A 19,207-nucleotide genomic window follows, 5' to 3' on the forward strand; every position below is an offset into this window, starting at 1 on the left:
CGGCACCTGTAATCTCCTTCTACTGCTCCTGATGGGAGGAGGCCGTGCCCTTTTGAACCCTCTTGCCCACTGGTATAAATACCCGACTTGAGTTTAATAAAGTGGCCATTTACTCTTTGGTAAGTGAGCAGGTCTCTTTTGTGTGTGTCTATTTAAACCCTCAGGACAATCATCCATTCTCGTGGACCCGAGTTCGGGAAAGCGCATGCCTGAATCTGGCCTGGGTATCCACAGAAAAGTGCAGAGGCTTACAGGCAGGGATTCTAGCATGCAGTCTCTGCTGTGACGAAATTGTTAAGAACTATTCATGACTGTCCTTGACTAAACTTTGGCCTCCCAAGTCTCTCTCTAGTCAGGCCAGCCAAGCACAGTCTCAGCACGAACCAAGTGAACTCTCTTTAGAGGGAATTCCCACCCCTGAAATATGACCCGGTTCTTCCTCTGGTGCTTCTGACGCTGCTAAGAAACAAGTATTCAGATATGTTGAAGGACACTGACTACTCTTCACCCCCACCACGGGGCTTTAGAGGAAGAGGGACCTGATTCAACTCCAGTGCCACCAAGGTTAAGTTGCAATTTCTAGCCAAGGGCAGGCTGGAGGACAGTAGATGGATCATTACCGTAAAGGGAACATTGGCAAGGCCAACGTGACAGGACTGAACTGGGTGACATGATATTGAGGGTGGGTGATAAGAGATTTGGTCAGATACCCAGGGATATTTTGTGCTAAATAAATCCAGGATGATTCTTATGATCAGTTTGGGTCAAAGAGGAGGCTCTTTGTTCATGTGTGAGTTCATGGTCTACCTTTAATGAGAGACTTTGAGGTCATTGTATTTCTTTTTATAATTATTGTTTTATCTTTCTTTCTTATTTATTTGTTTGTTTGATTGTTTGTTTCCGGGGACAGGGTCTTTCCACTGAATCTGGAGGCTGCCCACTGCCAACTGGGCTCAGCTGCCTGGACAATGAGCTCCAGGAATTCTCTCGTCTCTGCCTCCCCAGTGCTGGGAGTATAGGTGTGCATTGCCATCTCTGGTTTCTTCATGAGGGTGCTGGTGACCAAATCCATCTCAGGTCTTGTGAAGCATTTGGAGGACTGAATCATCTCTCTAGCCCTTCTTAGTAATCATGTGCCCTCCTCCCTCCTATCCCTGTCCTACTCTTACTGCCACTCGTTCTTGGTTCAGAGTCAGAGCTGAGCTCAATCTCTCTCCCCTACCGCAGCAGTCTCAAACAAAGGCTTCTTTCTTGCTCTAACAAATGTCAAGACACTTTTTTTTTCTTTAACAGAAACCCAAAGGGAAAAACATTTTCAACCACCTGCAGTAGTGATACAAAGAGTAATTGGAGTCTGGAGTCACCAGGACAAGTTTGTGAAGAGGGAGATTTGAAGGAATCTAAGGGTGCCGAAGGGTGCTTTGAAATGGAAATGAAAAGGGCCAATCTGAAGTTGAGGCAGTTGAAAGGCTTGGGAGGTGAGGGAGGGGAGGTTCCTCTTATTGCAAAATGTATGTGGTTTAAGAATTATCCACTGATGAACAGCAAGACTGTCACAGATGCCAAGAGAGGGGCTCTGCCTCACCACCACTGGGTTTTAATCTTCCTTGCCCCAGGATTTCCACAGCTGGAGAGATAACATGAGACTCATGCTACACAAGTTCAACTCAGGCAAAAGATTAGCGAGCATCCACCCTAACACACCCACTTCCCCCACGGGTGGTTCATCTGGCCAGTAACATGCTTTCTTGAACAATTATCTCCAAAGAGGGTTAAAGTAACTAGATAGTCATTGTTTTGATCAATACTTTGAGTTTCCTCAAGATTTGGGGATGGCTGCAAGGCTTTCCTTGCAGGTGGAGTAGAGAGGCAGAGAGCTGAGGTGGCCAAGGGATCACCTAAGAGATGATCTGACCGGAAGGTATGAAGGCCATGAAGAGAATCTCACCACATCACAACACGGTTCTTCCTGCCAGAAGGGGACCTGTTGGAGGGCCTGGTCTCACCTGAAAAATTATTTGGCTGCCCATTATGGCATTTCTCTAAGGCAACCGTGGGCTAAAACTCAGATTAGACTATTAAGCTCCTTTCTGGGTAATACTTCATATAATAATCCTTAAAAATGATCTCATTCAACACATTTCTGGGAAAGTTACTGCTGCATGTAACAACACTATGAATCTAGTTTTTCCCAACAAGGGAGCAGTTGGGTCCCTCAGTGGAGAAAATTCAGCAAAGCCTAGAGACACTTTTGGTTTCTATGGCTCCAGGAAGGGTGCTGGAAATTGAGAGGCTAGAATTCAGGGAAACTGCTAAACCTCCTGCAGGGTCCAGGGCTGCTGCCCACACACAGTCCTCCATCTCTAAATATCAATAGGGCAAAGCTAAGGAACCATCCATGCTTGATGTGGGAGCGGGAGCCACTTCCTTTCTCACTCCCTGTACTTGAACGAAACGGAACTCTGGGTTATCTCTAATAGTTTCCTAGGGCCCACCGGACATGAAAACGCCTGTTTGGAAGGAGACGCGGGCATGCTTGCTCATGGGTTAGGGTAGCATCGCAGACCCTGTACATGTCTTTCATTAGCACAATCAGGCTGTCTGTTGCTGTAGCTCAGATTGAGTAGCTTCCATGTTCTTAGGAGTTGATGAAAATTTAACACCACATGGAGGAAACTCTATGGAGCTCCAGGAAAAGTGATGATATAAAAAATCCTCACACAGCCACTGCGTTCTGCCCGAAGGTCAAACCGTCTTCCCCTCCTGTTTGATAGGCATGGGTTGTACTTTCAGAAGGCCTGGTATTTAATAGCCATGGGTTGTACTTCCAGAAGGCCTGGTGTTCTCGAAGTTCCCCAGGCTGAGAGCTGCAAGCCCTAGTCAGCAGTTTTAGGTAGAAGTGAAAAATGGTCTCCTGTCTTACTTTATAAGGGGGATAGGAACACTGTTCTTCCTGGATATGTCCTAACTGTTTCTAACTTATTTTCCTAGGAAGCACCGATGGCCCTGTACACCACATGTCTGAAGTCGCAACACTAACTTGCTTAGCAACAACTAGATAGCAACATTGTTGTGTTCAAAGCACTGACTTGTGGCAGGGGTGCAGAAGAGCAGGGAAGGGGTGCTGCCTGGCATGGAGGGGGCACTGGGCTGGCTGGCTGGCCTAGCGTCTTTCTTACTCTGCAGAGCCTCGGGGCTCCGAATATGGGCTTATTACACTCACAGCCCATTTGTTGGCAAGAGGATAGCAAAGGCTAGCAGGGCTGGTTGGCATTCCTCTCTCTAGTGGTTCCCCAAGAGGCATCCCCAGACTGGCATCACTGTCACCTGGGTGGCATCTTCACTCACTAGAAAGGCAAAGTCCTGGTTCTTCTGTGGCCTCACCTGATCAGGGGCCCTTTTGGCAGAGCCAGAACACAGAGATCTTACTGACCTCCCCACACCTCCCCGACACTGATTTGTGTTAACAGTGTTGCATCTCTAAAAGGTGATCTCTAGAAGGTCTCAAGATGGACTACAGAAAGAGGAAAAATGGAAATAGAAAAATGGTGAGAGAAAATGAAATGTAGAAAGTAAAAGAGAAAACTTCAGAGTGCATTTTTTATTTTTAATTTTTAAAAAAGAGGTACTGCCTAGAATTGATGTGCCATGCTTTGCTGATGCCCATGGGAAGCCTGAATGGAGATGGAGGAGTAGATAGGGATGAAGTAGATGGGAGGCAGTGGGGGTGGGGAGCGAACAGAGGAGAGGAAGGAGAGGAAACTGAGGTCGGTATGTAAAACAAACAAACAAACAAAAAACAATTTAAAAAAATGTGGTATTGGGCACAGAGCCTAGGGCATGCACATGCTGGCGAGTGCTCAGCCACCAAGCCACTCCCCCAACCCAAAGGGTAGTTTTCATGAAGGAAAAGCTGTACCATTCTACTCCATGATGCCCACGAGCAGATGACGGACAGACGCTCAACTTCTGTCTAGCAAATGTGTATAGCTGACTCTAGATGACTTCCTGCTAAGGGCAGCAAGCTTGCAATGCAAGGAGTCCTTGCATTTCTATATTGAGTGGTGCACGTATGTGCTAGCGGGTAGACATCTGTCTCACGCACACAGGAGGGTGTGGAGGCTAGACCTATAACACTGCAGCATGACGTTACATTGTAACATGGGCGCAACAGCGCTGCTTTAGCTGACTTCCCAGTCCTTGCGTGTGACAGCTACCAAATTCTGGGTGAGGGGAAGGGAGTGGGACACTAAGGTGGCACTGTGATGCCTAAACCCTTCAGTGCTAAAGATAAAGGATGCCCACACCTCATAAAGAAAAGACAAGGACTTACAGTCTCATCACCTAGGAAGCTAAAGCCAGAGAATTTGGAGTTCTGAAGCCAGTGTAGTCCATATAGAGAAATTCTATCTAAAAAAGAAACTGGAGAAAATCAACAGGAAGAAAGGGAAGGAGGGAAAACAAGGAAATGGAGAGATGGTGTGTGGAGGGGAAGAGAGGAGGGAATGGAAGATGATGGGAGGAGGGGAGAGGAGAAGAGAGGAGAGAATGTACTGAATGCTCTTTCAGAAGTTCTTGTATTAATACATGATCACCTCTCTATGGCCCTGGGGGTGCCTATTGGCTACAGAATCTCATAAACTGTGGTCAGCTGCATTGATCTTCTACTTCTGGGCCTCAATGCACCGACACCTAAAAAGTACATGCCGCCCACTCCCCCGTCTCCTCTCAAAGCATCTTTATGCCTTCACCGTAGCAGGTCCTCTCCAGCAGGTGCTTTCTGGGGTGTGGAATAGTTGGTATTGCTGAGCAATGCCTCACCTTGAGGTCCCTGTGAACAATGCCCATTCTGTGGAGATAGTACACAGCATCCAGGACCTGGCGGATGAGAGTACTGGCATCTTTTTCTGTGTAAAATCCCTTCTCCACTATCCGATCAAAGAGTTCTCCACCGGACACGCTGTGAAACAAATAAATGAGACATTAGGAACACAGAGGGCTGCTGGATGGTGCAGACAAAATAAATCATCGCTGAGAGTTCTCAACAGGACAAAAAAAAAAAACACTTCATTTCTAAAGGCAAATTTAAAACATGAGTCCAATTCTGAGTTTAGAGTTTGCCCAACCTTTTCTCCAGAAGCAATCCCTAGAAAGGGTCCCTATGTCACAGCAGCAAAAATGCACAGAATAAAAGGAAAGTAGAAAAACAAAAACAAACTCCCCAAGACTTGGGGTGTAGCCATTCCTAAGAAGTCATTCCCAACTGTCACCTCTATTCTCTGTTCTGCTGAGACAATACAAAGTCAAAATGGCCCCTGATTAAGGGTATTGGGGTGGGGTCTTACATGACAAGGCAGTATTGGGGGCAACACAGTGGCCTCCCAGCAGGGGTCTGGGCTCTTGATTAATGTTAGTCCCTAAGACACTGAGTACGTGGGTGCCTTTTAGATCTTTGGACCTTTCTACCTATTTAAATGGATAGATGAATCTAGTCAACTCTTTTCAACAAGGAGTAGGTGCACACCCTTGAAAGTTATCAGACTCTCAAAGCCACTGGAGAGTTACAGAAAAGAAAGAGGGTGGGGAAAGGCAAGATGCTAGGCGGTGATGAATACCTGCAAGTCCAAGACTTGAGATTCAGAGGTGGGAAGGCAGCAAGTTTGGGGCTAGCCTGGGCTACATGATGAGACTCTGACTCAAAATAATGAAAAGAAGGGCACTGTATCACAGAGCACTGATATGTGCTGGTGACAACATTTCATTAGAATTTACTTTGAGTTTTAGATTTCATTTGATGGGTTTTGTGCTTTTAAGATACATCAAAATATAAACTTATGGTGGATACAGTTAAGGGCAGGTAGATAAGTTGGTTCTGACCCTGTCACATCTCTATGCCACTGTACCGCTGATAAAGAAACAAAACAGCAGCCCAGAGCAGAACCAACCACTTTCAAATTTGAGCATGTATGTATCACTAAAAGAACAGTGCTTTATCTAAATAAATAGGACATTGTAGAAAGAAACTCAAGGGACGTACTATTAAAAACCTCCAAATTTTAAAACCATATAAAATATATATTTATTAGAAATATTAAAATCATAAACCGGCTTTTAAAACAACGCCTTCCTTTCCAGTTTTAATACAATAAAAGACAGATGTTAGCAATGTACGCACAGGCACAAAGACACAGTTCACTTTCTGCAAGTCATGGCAATTAACGTAGAATAATGGGTCCACTGAAACCGTCTCTGTAAAAAGCTAATAACGAAAATACAAACAACTGCAGCTATAAAGTCCCATGTTTTCGGGTTTCCTTCCATTACCTGTAGCCGTTCTGAACAATAATGTACTTGGAGGATGTTTCACTTGCAAAGCAAACTGATGATCTAGATGGGAGAGGCGCTCGGGAGAAGTAAAAAGCAACCCAAAGAGTAAAAAGAACTGGAAGCAGCCGGGTGGTGGTGGCTCTCGCCTTTAATCCCAGCACTCAGGAGGCAGAGGCAGGCGGATCTCTGTAAATTCAAGGCCAGCCTGGTCTACAAGAGCTAGTTCTAGGACAGGCTCCAAGCTACAGAGAAACCCTGCTTTGAAAAAAAACCAAAAACCAACCAAACAAACAAACAAAAAAGAACTGGAAGCAGCCCAGATGGCAGCATTTTCTGACGACTATGTCATCTAACAGTCTACCCTCCAGAGAGCCAAGCTCCCTAGGCAACCTGGCCTGGCAAGTGATGCCAAATTCTTTCTACACTCTTTGCTTTTCTACAACCCCAGTGGATTTCAGTATCTGGCCCTCTGCAGAACCAGAGGAAGTACTACCATAGGAAGACGGATGCCGTGAGGGCAAGGTGAGCATGGATGCCCGGAAGGCAATCACCTCATTACTTCCTCAACACTCATTCAGCTTTTCCTGGGTGCCCACGACTCATCAGCATGAATATACGTACTTGGAGATAGCTACGTAGCATCAGTTACAAAGGGGTAAGACACATCTCTCATCTGTTAACATTGCTCTACCTTCCAATGATGCTCTCCCATCACTGGCCAGCCTGTCCCTGCTTTTTCTCTTCTTCAGCTGCTGGAGGTCGGGAAATAATCCTTACCTCTCCCACCATCTCACCTCCTGACTGAGCATTCCACAACCCAACCCTGCCCGTTCCTCTGCCTCCCTTGAACCTCATCTGCCCAGCTTACTGCTCTAGGAAGGTCTTTTTCTCCAATGGGATATTTAAGGTCTTGGTGGGGTCTATAAAATGTGAATCTGTGCATGGCCACGGGGCAGCGGTGCAGTGGAAGCTGAAGCATCAGTATCAGCGGGCGGATGGTGTGTGCTGTCACAGGCCTTTCTATCTGCACTTAAGATTCTTTTTCTTAAACTTCAGAATGCATACTTATGAATATCACTTTGGAAGAATTTGGTTTCCTTAGAAACCAGGGCTCTGGGGAAATGTTTAGAAACTTGACAGAAAAAAGTAACAATATTAATTTTAAAAGAAGTCTTAAATTTGAAAATCACTTTATACTTAAAAAAAATCTCACAAGGCACGTATTTTCAAAACCCACTGTAAAGACCTGAATGGCTCCCAATGCCTTCTTGGACACTGTAAGTCTCAAAGTGAGAATATTTGGGGGCAGACCTTCAGGACATCCTGAGGTTGAGGTAAAGTCATAAATGATGATTCCTCCATGATGGAATTAGATCCTTATAAAGAGGTCTCTGTCCCATCTACCACGGAAGACCCCACAAGCAAGGAAGAGCGCTCCCAGCAGAATTAGCCTATGCCACCACCCCCTCCTCCAGGGCTGTGAAAAAATACCCTTCCCTTCTCTGAGTAGGACACCTGCCTATTCTTGAAAGTACATGTGAAGCAGATATGTCAGGTTATATTGTTTCAGAATCAACAGAGGAAAGAGCTTCCTCATGGTGAGACATGAGTCACATGGCTGGCTGACCTGTGTGGGCTGTTTGGAGAGGCCCCCTTCTTGACAACTGTCATCTATGGGAAGCCTCTGCACAAAAACTCCATGTTAAAAATCAAACTCTCCAATCAAAGCAGGCAAAGCATCAGGATGGGGATGAAATATCAGAGGGTTTGGGAAAGGGGGGAGAACTATAAGAATGGATTATGTGATACAAGGAATTAGTGGAAGCTGTCCCTGTCTTCTATTGTTATCAATCAATGTAGGTTAAGTGAGTTACAAAGATGAACTTTATCTTAACCTTGGTTCTGATCAGGCTAAGAGATTGTTGCTGGCCATGGGCTTCCTGCTGGCAGAGTCTGGAGGTGTGCAGGGTGATGAATGGACACAGCAAACCCAGCCAAAGCAGCTTTTATACTGAATCCACTTGAAAGAATCCACTAGCCATTAATTCCTTCATTACAGAAATAGACTCATCCATGCATGCATGAGAATAGAGCTCTAATCACTTCTCTCTCTCTCTCTCTCTCTCTCTCTCTGTGTGTGTGTGTGTGTGTGTGTGTGTGTGTGTGTGTGTGTGTGTGTGCTGGATTCCAGACTTGATGAGAAGCATGAGTTTATACTGAACTTTGGCCTGTTCAGTAGCTCACCCTCCTTGCCTATTTCAGCCCACAGTTGCCTAACAGATGCCAACTTTAAATATGCAAATGTGAATTACTTTGATGTCACAATCTCAGTAAAAATTCAGTTTATTTGGAAAACTCTTAAACCATGTAAATACCTATAAGTGGAAAAACAATTGTCAAGAGACATTTCAGAGATGTTATACTGAGAAAACATTAAGCTTGGATTGCCCTGTTGTAGACTACTGTGCAGTGTAACTTCTTCAAGGCACCAAGAATCATGGTGTAAATGCTATTGTTTTATGAACTTGAACTTACCCATCTCTCTCTCTCTCTCTCTCTCTCTCTCTCTCTCTCTCTCTCTCTCTCTCTCTCCTTCCCCCTCCCCTCTCTCTCTGCTGGGGGTGATGTAGAGGACCATGTGTGTATGTGTAGAGGCCAGAGGTCAATGTTGAGTATCTCAATTGTTTTCCACCTTACCTTTTGAGATAGGGTCTCTTACTGAACCTGGTGCTCACTGATTTGCTTAGAATAGCTGGTCAGTGAAACCCTGGGATCCATCTTACTCGCCCAGTTCTGGGTGCTGGTGGTCCAACATGGATCCTAATGCCTGCATAACAAGTACATTGCCTGTTGACTGTCTCCTTAGCCCCTACCACCTGATTTTAAAAGACAATGTTTTGTTATCTTAAAATTTGATGCTTGTTACTATGTAAAATTGTATGTAAAACGGTTACAGTGTGAATATGAAATGCTAGCCACAGGTTAAATACATTTGAATACTTGGTCCCTAGCTGGTGGTACTGCTTAGGAGCCTCCTTGGAGGAAACAGTTTACTCTGGGTGAGGGATGAGGGCTTTGGTCTATTTCCTGTGCAGTCTTTCCTCCGACTGTGGATCCAAGCTCCACTGCCATGCCTTCTCTGCTGTGATGGGCTGTATCCCCTTAAACTATAAGCCAAAGCACTCTTCTCCTAAGTTGTTGGTTGTCAGGTATTTGCTATCAGTAATGAGAAAAGTAACTAATAGACCTAACAACACCACTCACACAATCACTGAATGAAGTGCCCATAGTGATGGCTGGGGATGTGTCCCACTCACCAATCTATCATAGAATACTTACTACTTAGATAAGATAGATGTACAGAGAGATGACTAAAGAGTTCTGTGCTTTTGTACTGGACAGGTACAAGAATCTGTCATAAGAAGTTGCATAAAGCTATCCTATAGTGGGGTAGCAACAGCACAGAAGGAAGACTATTAGAACAGTATAAGAGCAATGCGGTCTTCATGGACCCCTTCCATCCAGCCAGGCTGTGTCTCAGAAACATGTGTTTTCTGAGAACCAAGGCTCTCTTTACATTTAGTCTTGGGGAAAGGTCTTCCTGGACCATACAGGTTGTGATTAAGAAATTCTACCAAAGAAACCTCTTTGAATGGAGAAAACCTGAGATCCAGAGGGCAGATGAGGGTTGTTTTTGTTGTTGTTGTTTTTTGTTTTTGTTTTTTTTTCCAGAAAACAGACAAATTTCCCTTCTCCAACTTTTTAATCAATCAAGGCTCAACTTGGCAGTGCCTGAGATTTCCCTCTGACAGTCAGGACAGCCTCTCATTTTCCCAGCCTAGAGCCTAGCATTCCCGCTCTGGTCCCCACACACTTGGCTCCTGGGGGACACCCTCAACCATTACAGTGAGAGCAAGGTTTTACTTCACCCCACCTCTGCCGTCAGGACTTTCCTCCTTTGTCAAATCCTACTTCAATAATTTTCAAAAACAATTTATTCTTAGAATTCCATTTCACAGTATCTGCCAGGCTTCAATCTGTTCAGAGATTTCCAAAACACAAACAAATGCTTTTCTATCTAATGGACCAGAAAAATTTAACACCTTATGTACCATTATATTTTGAGTCTGGCTATTTTGCCTTTTTCTATCTGGTACAATGGGGCCGAACTGAGTTTCCCACCCTAAAATCTATATGTTTAAATCTTAACTCTCCAGTACACCCCAGTGGCTCCAATTGGAGACAGGGCCTTTGACAAAGCTAATTAAGGTAAAAATAGTTCATCCTAGTGACTAGTGACCTTATATAAAATGAGAACAATGGGAATCAACAGGGGGAAAAGTACTTAGCCTATGTAAGGCCTTAAATTTGATCTCCAGTACCCAAGAGAAGAGAAGAACAAGAGATACGGTGCACACAGGAAAGAACAATAAGTGGGGCCTTATAACAATGAAAAGCTTCTGTAAGGCAAAGGACACCATCCAAATAGTGGGCTACAGAATGGTAAAAAGATGTTTACCAGCTACACATTTAATAGAGGGCTAATATCTAAAATATGAACTCAAACAACTGGATATCAAGAAACAAACCATTTAAAAAATATGGTACAGATATAAACAGAATTCTTAAAAGAGGAAACATTTTTATCAGTTCTTTGAGGATTTCATACAGTGCATTTTGATCTTACACACCTCCCTCCCCACTCCCTTCTGTCGCGGCTGGAGATGAATTGCTCAGGCTAGCGTGGAAAGAGGCAGATCAGGGCAGAGGGACACGGGAGTTTAAGATTACTGGAAAGAAGTGGGATATGTTTTGGAGAAAATAAGGTTCACAGATGGGGCTAGTGTCAATATGCTGGAGAAGGAACAGACCCCACAGTGTCTCTGAGTTTTGACTTGAGGAATGGGTGGATGGGGACACCACTCTTTGAATTAGGAGCTGCAATGGTTGAGTTTCTTTGTTATCTTGACTGAGTTATTGAGGGCCAAGATTTCTGGTTGAGCATAATTTCTAAGTATGGATGTGAGGGAATTTCTGGAAAAGATTGCTGTTGAAAATGGTGGACCCAGTGAAGTAGTGAAGGAGGCAGCCCTCCCCAACACGGTAGGTATCACATGAGCCGTTGAGAGTTTGAACAGAAGAAGACATAGATGAAAGAAGAATTCACTCCTTTTCCCTTTTGCCTGATGACTAGAGCTGAAATGGCAGCCTTCCTCGTCTGCAGGCAGGCATCTGTGCACCACTGGCTCCCCTGGCTTGCATGCTTTTGTTTGTAGACTCAGTTATGTCGCTGATTTTCCCGGCTCTCTAATTTGCAGATGGAAGATTGTGGGACATCTTAGTCTCCTTAGTCTTGTGAATCTATGATAACCAACCACTTGATTTTTTTATTTGTTTTTTTTTCAATAGAACCCCCTAGCTAATACAAGGACCCTGAGGAAAGTATAGCTTTGGAATAGTAAAATTATCTAGGGTGCCAGAAAATAGAATTCTCTAATTATGGAAACACTTGTTTTCTCTATTGTCCAATATGGTAGCCACTAACAATACATGTCTAGCTAACGGAAGAAGCGGTTTTCTGATTTTACTTAACTTCAGTTAGTGTTAAGAGGCACATGTTGGATGACACAGATTTAGAGCCCTGGGTAGGAAATGTAGACCTAAGAAGCCTGCTAGATAGAGAAATCCAGAGCCTAGCTCTTGTTACAGTCCACACTTCAGAGGGTCAAGCCAAGGCTAGAGTTGACAACTAGTGAGACATCAGCATGCCAACAGTCTTTAGCGTCAAGTGACAGTGTGATCTTCTGCTGAGAGGGCAGAGCTAGGCTAGGGAATAGCTAGGCTGGGATCCAGTGCCAGTTCTGGGTTGGACAAGGAAGAGCTAAGGACTCCACAGAAAGGTTGGAAACAGAAGAACAGTGACATCATTGAAATTAACCAGGGCACCTGGCCACTGCTACGGAAAGACAAATACGGGGACGGGGCAGAGGGCAGCACCAAGGCGGAGCTCAGAGCGGCATCCCCGGAGCCACTGGCATACACAGTGCTTTCTAGACCTTGGCACTGGATGAGTCCCGAGCATGCAAAGAAGGGCACACAGGACTGAATTATCCGAGACTCATTTTCTCTTCTATAAAAGGAGTGATTCTACATGTTTTAAAAATAAGTTAGACAATGGGAAGAGATGCCTTGGCAAACTTCTGACGGGGCACACTCGTGGAGGGGGTTTAAAGGAACAAAGAGCTGCCACCCAGGCAGGACACGGGGACAGCTTTTGTTTTGTTTATTTATTTTTTAATGATGGGGAGGCCCCACGTTTCCTGTTCCCACAGACGGGCTGGGTTTTTAACACATCCGAGCATTAGGATGGAAATCGGTGCAAGTTTCTATGCTTCTAAGTGGTCTCACAATTGAGTTCTTTGGTTCTCCAATGGCAGGTTCCTTTCCACGTGTTTAATGGTTCACAGGTGAGGCCGAGAAGGGTGTCACCCCAGTATGGCTTGTTGTCTGGGATGCTGTAGGTTAATGAAGTTCTTATTAGCCCCAGATGACAAGTGACCTGGATGAACTCATTGAGCATGTACCTTGTGACAACAGATGGTCTTGAATGTTTTAAATATGTGACTGGAAAAATTTTGTAATGAGATCTTTGACAATTACATATCAGCCTTTCTGAAATTAGTCCCAATTAGAAAGATTGTCTTTGGCAGAGTATTAACTACTTTCCTCATCAGCGTGACCAAATGCCTGGAACAAAGTTATTTAAAGGAGGAAGCTTTTATTTGGGGTCTCAGTTTGAAAGGAGATAGTCCATCCAGGAGAGGATGGTATGGTGGCAGTTGGCTCCATGGTGACAGGTGTGGGTGTGTAGTGGCTTGCTCACACCTTGGCAGACCAGGAAGCAAAACTGGGAACCTGTGAATCTCGGCAACTCTCTTTTTTACTTCATTTAACTTCCACCCCAAGCCTAATGGGTCTACCTATGTTCAAAAAGGGTCTTTCCCCCCAAGTTAATGCCTAGAAACATCCTCACAGACACACCCAGAGGCGTACCTTGTCATTGCCTAAGTGACAATTATTCTTTTATCATGGTTCCTGTACATGACAGAAATCTTGCCTTCCTTTAGTAGCTGAAAACTGAACGAGAATAGGCTCTGGAACGGGACTCGGGACAGGACCTGGTTACAGAGTCTGTAAAAGCGACAGCTCCCATGTGGGGGACTGCCAGCTGGCTGGGAGCACATCAAGGCCTATCTTGGGTAAGTGTGTTCCAAATTGATGGAGAACAATTATGCAATTCACACATGCACAGGGACTCAGAATCTGAAGAAAACTGATAACCCCGGTTTTATTTTAAATCTAAAGGCCGTGTCTCAACCCCATTACGCATTGTTTTAATTGCTCTGTATGTGTCTGTATCTGTTCTGGTGTGCCTCAGCTAGTATGGATCTCTGTGGAACATCTTCCGGTGCACGTGAGGGAGGACAGAGCATTTTCAGAAGCAAAGGAAGATGTAACTTGGTTTTGGACAGAGCAAAGATGACTCAAGGGTTGCCTGTCTATTATTCAGTCAACTGCTGGGCGAAGATGCTTTGTATCTGTTGAACCTCTGCGTGTTTAAAGAATTGTTTATTTATTTACTGTGTGTGCATGTGCACATTCATTTCATGTTACATATGTGGGAGTCAGAGAACACATTGTGGGAGCTGGTCCTCTCCTTGCACCATGTGAGTTCCGGGGACTGAACTCCGGCTTGGTGGCAGGTCCTTTCCCTGCTCAGCTCTCTAAATGACCAGTTGTCTGCATACTTTTAGCTTCCTGCCTTCATTTATCATTTAAGATTCCAACTTAGATGTCACAGCTTCAGAGAGGTGGAGTCTTCCTGGTGCCCAGACAATGTTAGGTCCTCTGCTTCCTTCTTTCTTAGCACTCTGTATTTTTGCACAGCACTTCTTGGTTGTAATCAATTATTAGCAAGTTCTTCTGTGTAAAGTTTGTTCTTCTGTCCTGGCCCCACCCTATCCCATATGAGGAGATCCACAAGGATGGGGCCATGTTTGCCTCACTTGCTACTGTTTCATCACTGGACCCAGCTTGGTTTATGGCGCACACACACACACACACACACACACACACACACGTACATAAGCCTTAATATTTGTTACCCAGTGACTAATAAATCCAGTGGCCTAGCATTCAGTCTCTCTCTCTCTCTCTCTCTCTCTCTCTCTCTCTCTCTTATTCATACACACACACACACACACACACACACACACACACACACGATATATGTTATACAAATATTGTATTGTATAGTATAGTTGAGCATGAGTTGGGTCTAGCCAAGCATGACATGCTTACATAGCATGTAAACCTCAACCCATGTGCCAGGGTTCATAGCAGAAACAGTCTGTAACCTATTTTCTTTAGCACACTGATTGCTGTGTCATTCTTGAAATTTCACCTCATTCATTTATTTATCCATTCATTCATTAACTTTGTCTCTTTCGTTTAGAACAAGTAATCCACATCCCGAAAGGATGTTCTAGAGTCCCAAGTCTCCTTCCACTAAATGACTGTTCTATGTGGCTTTGTAAGGGAGCCTGGCACAAGACAGTATCTTACTGTACAATAGGAGGTCACAGCTAAAAGCACTGGAATGACAGAAGCCTTTAGTACACATTCACAGCCATTACTCTAAAACGCTATGCCAAAAATACATTCAGATGATGTGCTGATGGGCAGATTAGTGATCTAGAGTAGTGTGGGGAGACCTAGTTCCAGGACAGGCACCAAAGCTACAGAGAAACCTTGTCTTGAAAAACAACAAAAAAATTGATCACATACTAGGTAACAAAGTAAACCTCAGCAAGTACAAAAAATTGGGAAAAAAACCCCCTATTTATCTTATCAGATCACCATGGCTTAAAATTAGAATTCAAGTGCAACACTAATCCCAGAAAGCCCAGAAACACATGGAAATTAAGCAATGCTCACCTGAATCATCAGTGGGTCAAGGAAGAAATAAAGGAATAAATTAAAGACTTCCTAAAATTCAATGAAAATGACCCACAAAATATACCTAAATTTATAGGACACGATGAAAGCAGTGTTAAGAGGAAAGTTCATAGCACTAAATGCCTACATAAAGAAGCTAGAAAAATCCCACACTAGTGAGTTAACAGAACACCTGAAAACTCTAGAACAAAAAGAAGCAAACTCACCCAAGAGGACTAGACAGCAGGAAATAATCAATGAGAACTGAAATCAACAAAATAGAAACAAAGAAAGCAATACAAAGAATCAATGAGACAAAGAGTTGGTTCTTCGAGAAAATCAACAAAATAGACAAACCTTTATCCAAACTAACCAAAGTCAGAGAAAGAATATCCAAATTAACAAAATTGGAAATGAAAAGGGGACATAACAACAGATACAGAGGAAATTCAGAGAATCATCAGATCATACTTTGAAAACCTGTGCTTCATAAAATTGGAAAACATAGAGGAAATGAACAATTTTCTGGGTAAATATCACTTACCGAAATTAAATCAAGACCAGATAAACAAATTAAAGATACTTATAACTGCTAAAAAAATAGAAAGAGTCATCCAAAGTCTCCCAACCAAAAAAGTCCAGGACCATATGGTTTCAGTTCAGAATTCTACAAGATTTTCAAAGAAGAACTAATACCAATACTCCTCAAATTGTTCCACACAATAGAAACTGAAGGAACATTGCCAAACTCTTTTTATGAGGCTACAATTACCCTGATACCCAAACTGCACAAAGGCATTACTAAGAAAGAGAATTACAGACAAATCTCACGCATAAACATTGATGCAAAAACACTCAATAAAATACTGGCAAACTGAATCTAAGAACACATCAGAAAAATCATCCACCATGACCAAGTAGGCTTCGTCTCAGAGATGCATGAATGGTTCAACATATGAAAATCTATCAATGCAATCCACCATATAAAAAATCTGAAAAAAGAAAACTCACATAATCATCTCATTAGATGCTGAAATAGCCTTCAGCAAAATACAACATCCCTTCATGATAAAAAGTCTTTGAGAGAGCAGGGATATAAGGAACGCATTTAAACATAATAAAGGCAAGCCAACAACCAACATCAAACTAAATGGTGAGAAACTCAAAGCAATCCCACTAAAATCAGGAACAAGACAAGGTTGTCCACTCTCTCCATATCTATTCAATATAGTACTTGAGGTTCTAGCTAGACCAATAAGACAACAAAAGGAGATCAAGGGAATAAAAATCGGAAAAGAAAAACTCTCACTATTTGCTGATGATATGGTAGTTAATATAAGTGACCCCCAAAATTCTACCAAGGAACTTCCATAATTCATAAACATTTTAGTAATGTAGACGGATATAAGATTAACTCAAAAATATCAATATTTACACAAATAATAAGTGGACTGAGAAAGCAATCAGAGAAACATCACCCTTCACAATAGCTACAAATAACATAATATATCTTGGAGTAACTCTAACCAAACAAGTGGAAGACCTGTATGACAAGAACTTTAATTCTTTGATGAAAGAAATTGAAGAAGACACCAGAAAATGGAAAGATCTCCCATGCTCTTGGGTAGGTAGAATTAACATAGTAAAAATGGCAGTCTTACTAAAAGCAATCCACAGATTTAATGCAATCCCCATCAAAATTCCAGCAAAATTTTTCACAGACCTAGAGAGAACTACACTGAATTTCATTTGAAAAAGCAAAAAACCCCCAGGATAGCCCAAATAATCTTGTACAATTAAGGAACTTCTGGGGACATCACAATCCCTGACTTCAAACTCTACTACAGAGCTGAAAACAGCCTGGTATTGGCATAAGAACAGACAGAAGGATCAATGGAACCAAATTGAATATCAATTGATATCAATCCATACACCTACAAACACCTGATTTTTGATAAAGAAGCAAAAAATATAAAATGGAAAAAGCAAAGCATATTCAGCAAATGGTTCTGGCATAACTGGATATCAACATGTAGGAGAATGAAAAAAGATCCATATCTATCACCATCCACAATATCAAGTCCAAATGGATCAAAGACCTCAACATAAAACCAACCACACTGAACCTCATAGAAGAGAAAGTAGAAAGTACAAATTAAATGCATTGGCACAGGAGAACACTTCCTAAATATAATCCTGGTAGCACAGACACTGAGAGAAACAATAAATAAACAGGACTTCCTGAAACTGAGAAGCTTCTGTAAAGCAAAGAACATAGTCAACAAGACAAATCAACAGCGTTCAGAGTAGGAGAAGATCCTCACCAACCTCACATTGAACAAAGGGCTGATCTCCAAAATACACAAAGAACTCAAGGAATTAGTCATCAAAAAACAAAACAAAACAAAATAATCCAATAGAAATGGGGTACAGACCTAAACAGAGAACTCTCAACAGAAGAATCTAAAAATGGCTGAGAGACACTTAAACAAATGTTCAACATCATCAACTATTAGAGAAATGCAAATCAAAACAACTCTGAGATTTCATCTTATACCTGTGAAAATAGCCAAGATCAAAAAATACTATGCTGGAAAGGATGTGGGGTAAAGGGAACACTCCTGCATTGCTGGTAGGAGTGCGAACTGATACAGCTGCTTTAGATTCAGTATGGTGATTTCTCGGAAAATTAGGAAACAACCTACCTCAAGACCCAGCAATACCACTTTTGGGTATATACCCAAAAGATGCTCAATCATACCACAAACACATGTGCTCAACTATGTTCTTAGCAGTATTATTTGTCATAGCTAGAAAATGAAAACAACTTAAATGCCCCTCGATTGACAAATGGATAAAGAAAATGTGGCACATTTACACATTGGAGTATTACACAGAGAAAAAATTATATCTTGAAACTGGTGGGCAAATGGATAGACCTAGAAAAAATCATATTGAGTGAGGTAACCCAGACCCAGAAAGACAAATACAAAATGTACTTACTCATAAGCAGTTTTTAGACATAAAGCAAAGAAAAACCAGCTTACAATTCACAACCCCAGAGTGCCTAGACCACAAAGAGGACCTTAAGAGAGACACACATGGATCTAATCTACATGGGAAGTACAAAAAGACAAGATCTCCTGAATAAATTTGAATCACGGGAATCATGAGAGAGAACAGAAGGGGAGGGGGAGGAGGAAGGAGCAGAGAAAAACATATAGCTCAATAAAAATAATAAAAAAAATAGTCAAGTTCAGATCTTGGTATTTAGGACACTTTGGTTTTCTGAGTGCTGTTTCTTTTCCCATCTTCCCCAGATCGCCTCTTTCTGCCTATCAACACACAAACATGTCGTGTCTTGTGGAGTCTCTCTTTCTCTTGCTGCCTGCGATCTCTATACTCACTCAGCACAGCTAGCCTATCTCTAAAAGGATTTATTTTATCGGGAAATAAAGTAGAAGATTTATACAGCACAGAGTCCTTTGTCAGGCACAGTACTCAGATGACGTTTGGGAAGGGCTCACCTAACAAAGGGAGGAACTAGAGCTACTTTGCTTTGGGCTGTCAGTTAGATGCATCTCCCAGGGTCTTCTGAGACCTCAAAGAACTGTCAACGTGACCTCGCTCACATATGCCATGTCTATCAACAAATCCTTTCAGTTAAGACTTAGTTGCACTGAAATCTCATTAAAATGTTTTGCTTCATATTGTATTTCTTTTGAAGTGTATGCCATTTATATATGGAAATGTTCTAAAACTGGATTGGTGTGATGGTTGGGTAACGGTAAATTTACTAAAGATCACAAAATGCCACATTCAATCGAACCAATTTTATGGTATATAAATTTTATTTCTTGTTCGTGTTGTGCTGAGAAGATGG

The 19,207-nt window shown here is 42.7% G+C and overlaps 1 protein-coding gene across 3 annotated transcripts in view; it reads right to left on the reverse strand.

The window, feature by feature from the left end:
* Nucleotides 1–19,207, reverse strand: part of Camk1d (calcium/calmodulin dependent protein kinase ID) — a 407,618-nt gene that overhangs the window by 65,875 nt on the left and 322,536 nt on the right. For all 3 annotated transcript variants that reach the window (XM_087896387.1, XM_087896388.1, XM_087896386.1), the window contains exon 4: nt 4,822–4,960. In XM_087896387.1, the coding sequence (XP_087752513.1) occupies nt 4,822–4,960 (139 nt within the window). The remainder of the gene's footprint in view (nt 1–4,821; nt 4,961–19,207) is intronic.

This window comes from Myodes glareolus, chromosome 14 (genome assembly GCF_982192425.1).
Source record: "Myodes glareolus chromosome 14, mMyoGla1.1, whole genome shotgun sequence".
Classification (NCBI taxonomy): Eukaryota; Metazoa; Chordata; class Mammalia; order Rodentia; family Cricetidae; genus Myodes; species Myodes glareolus.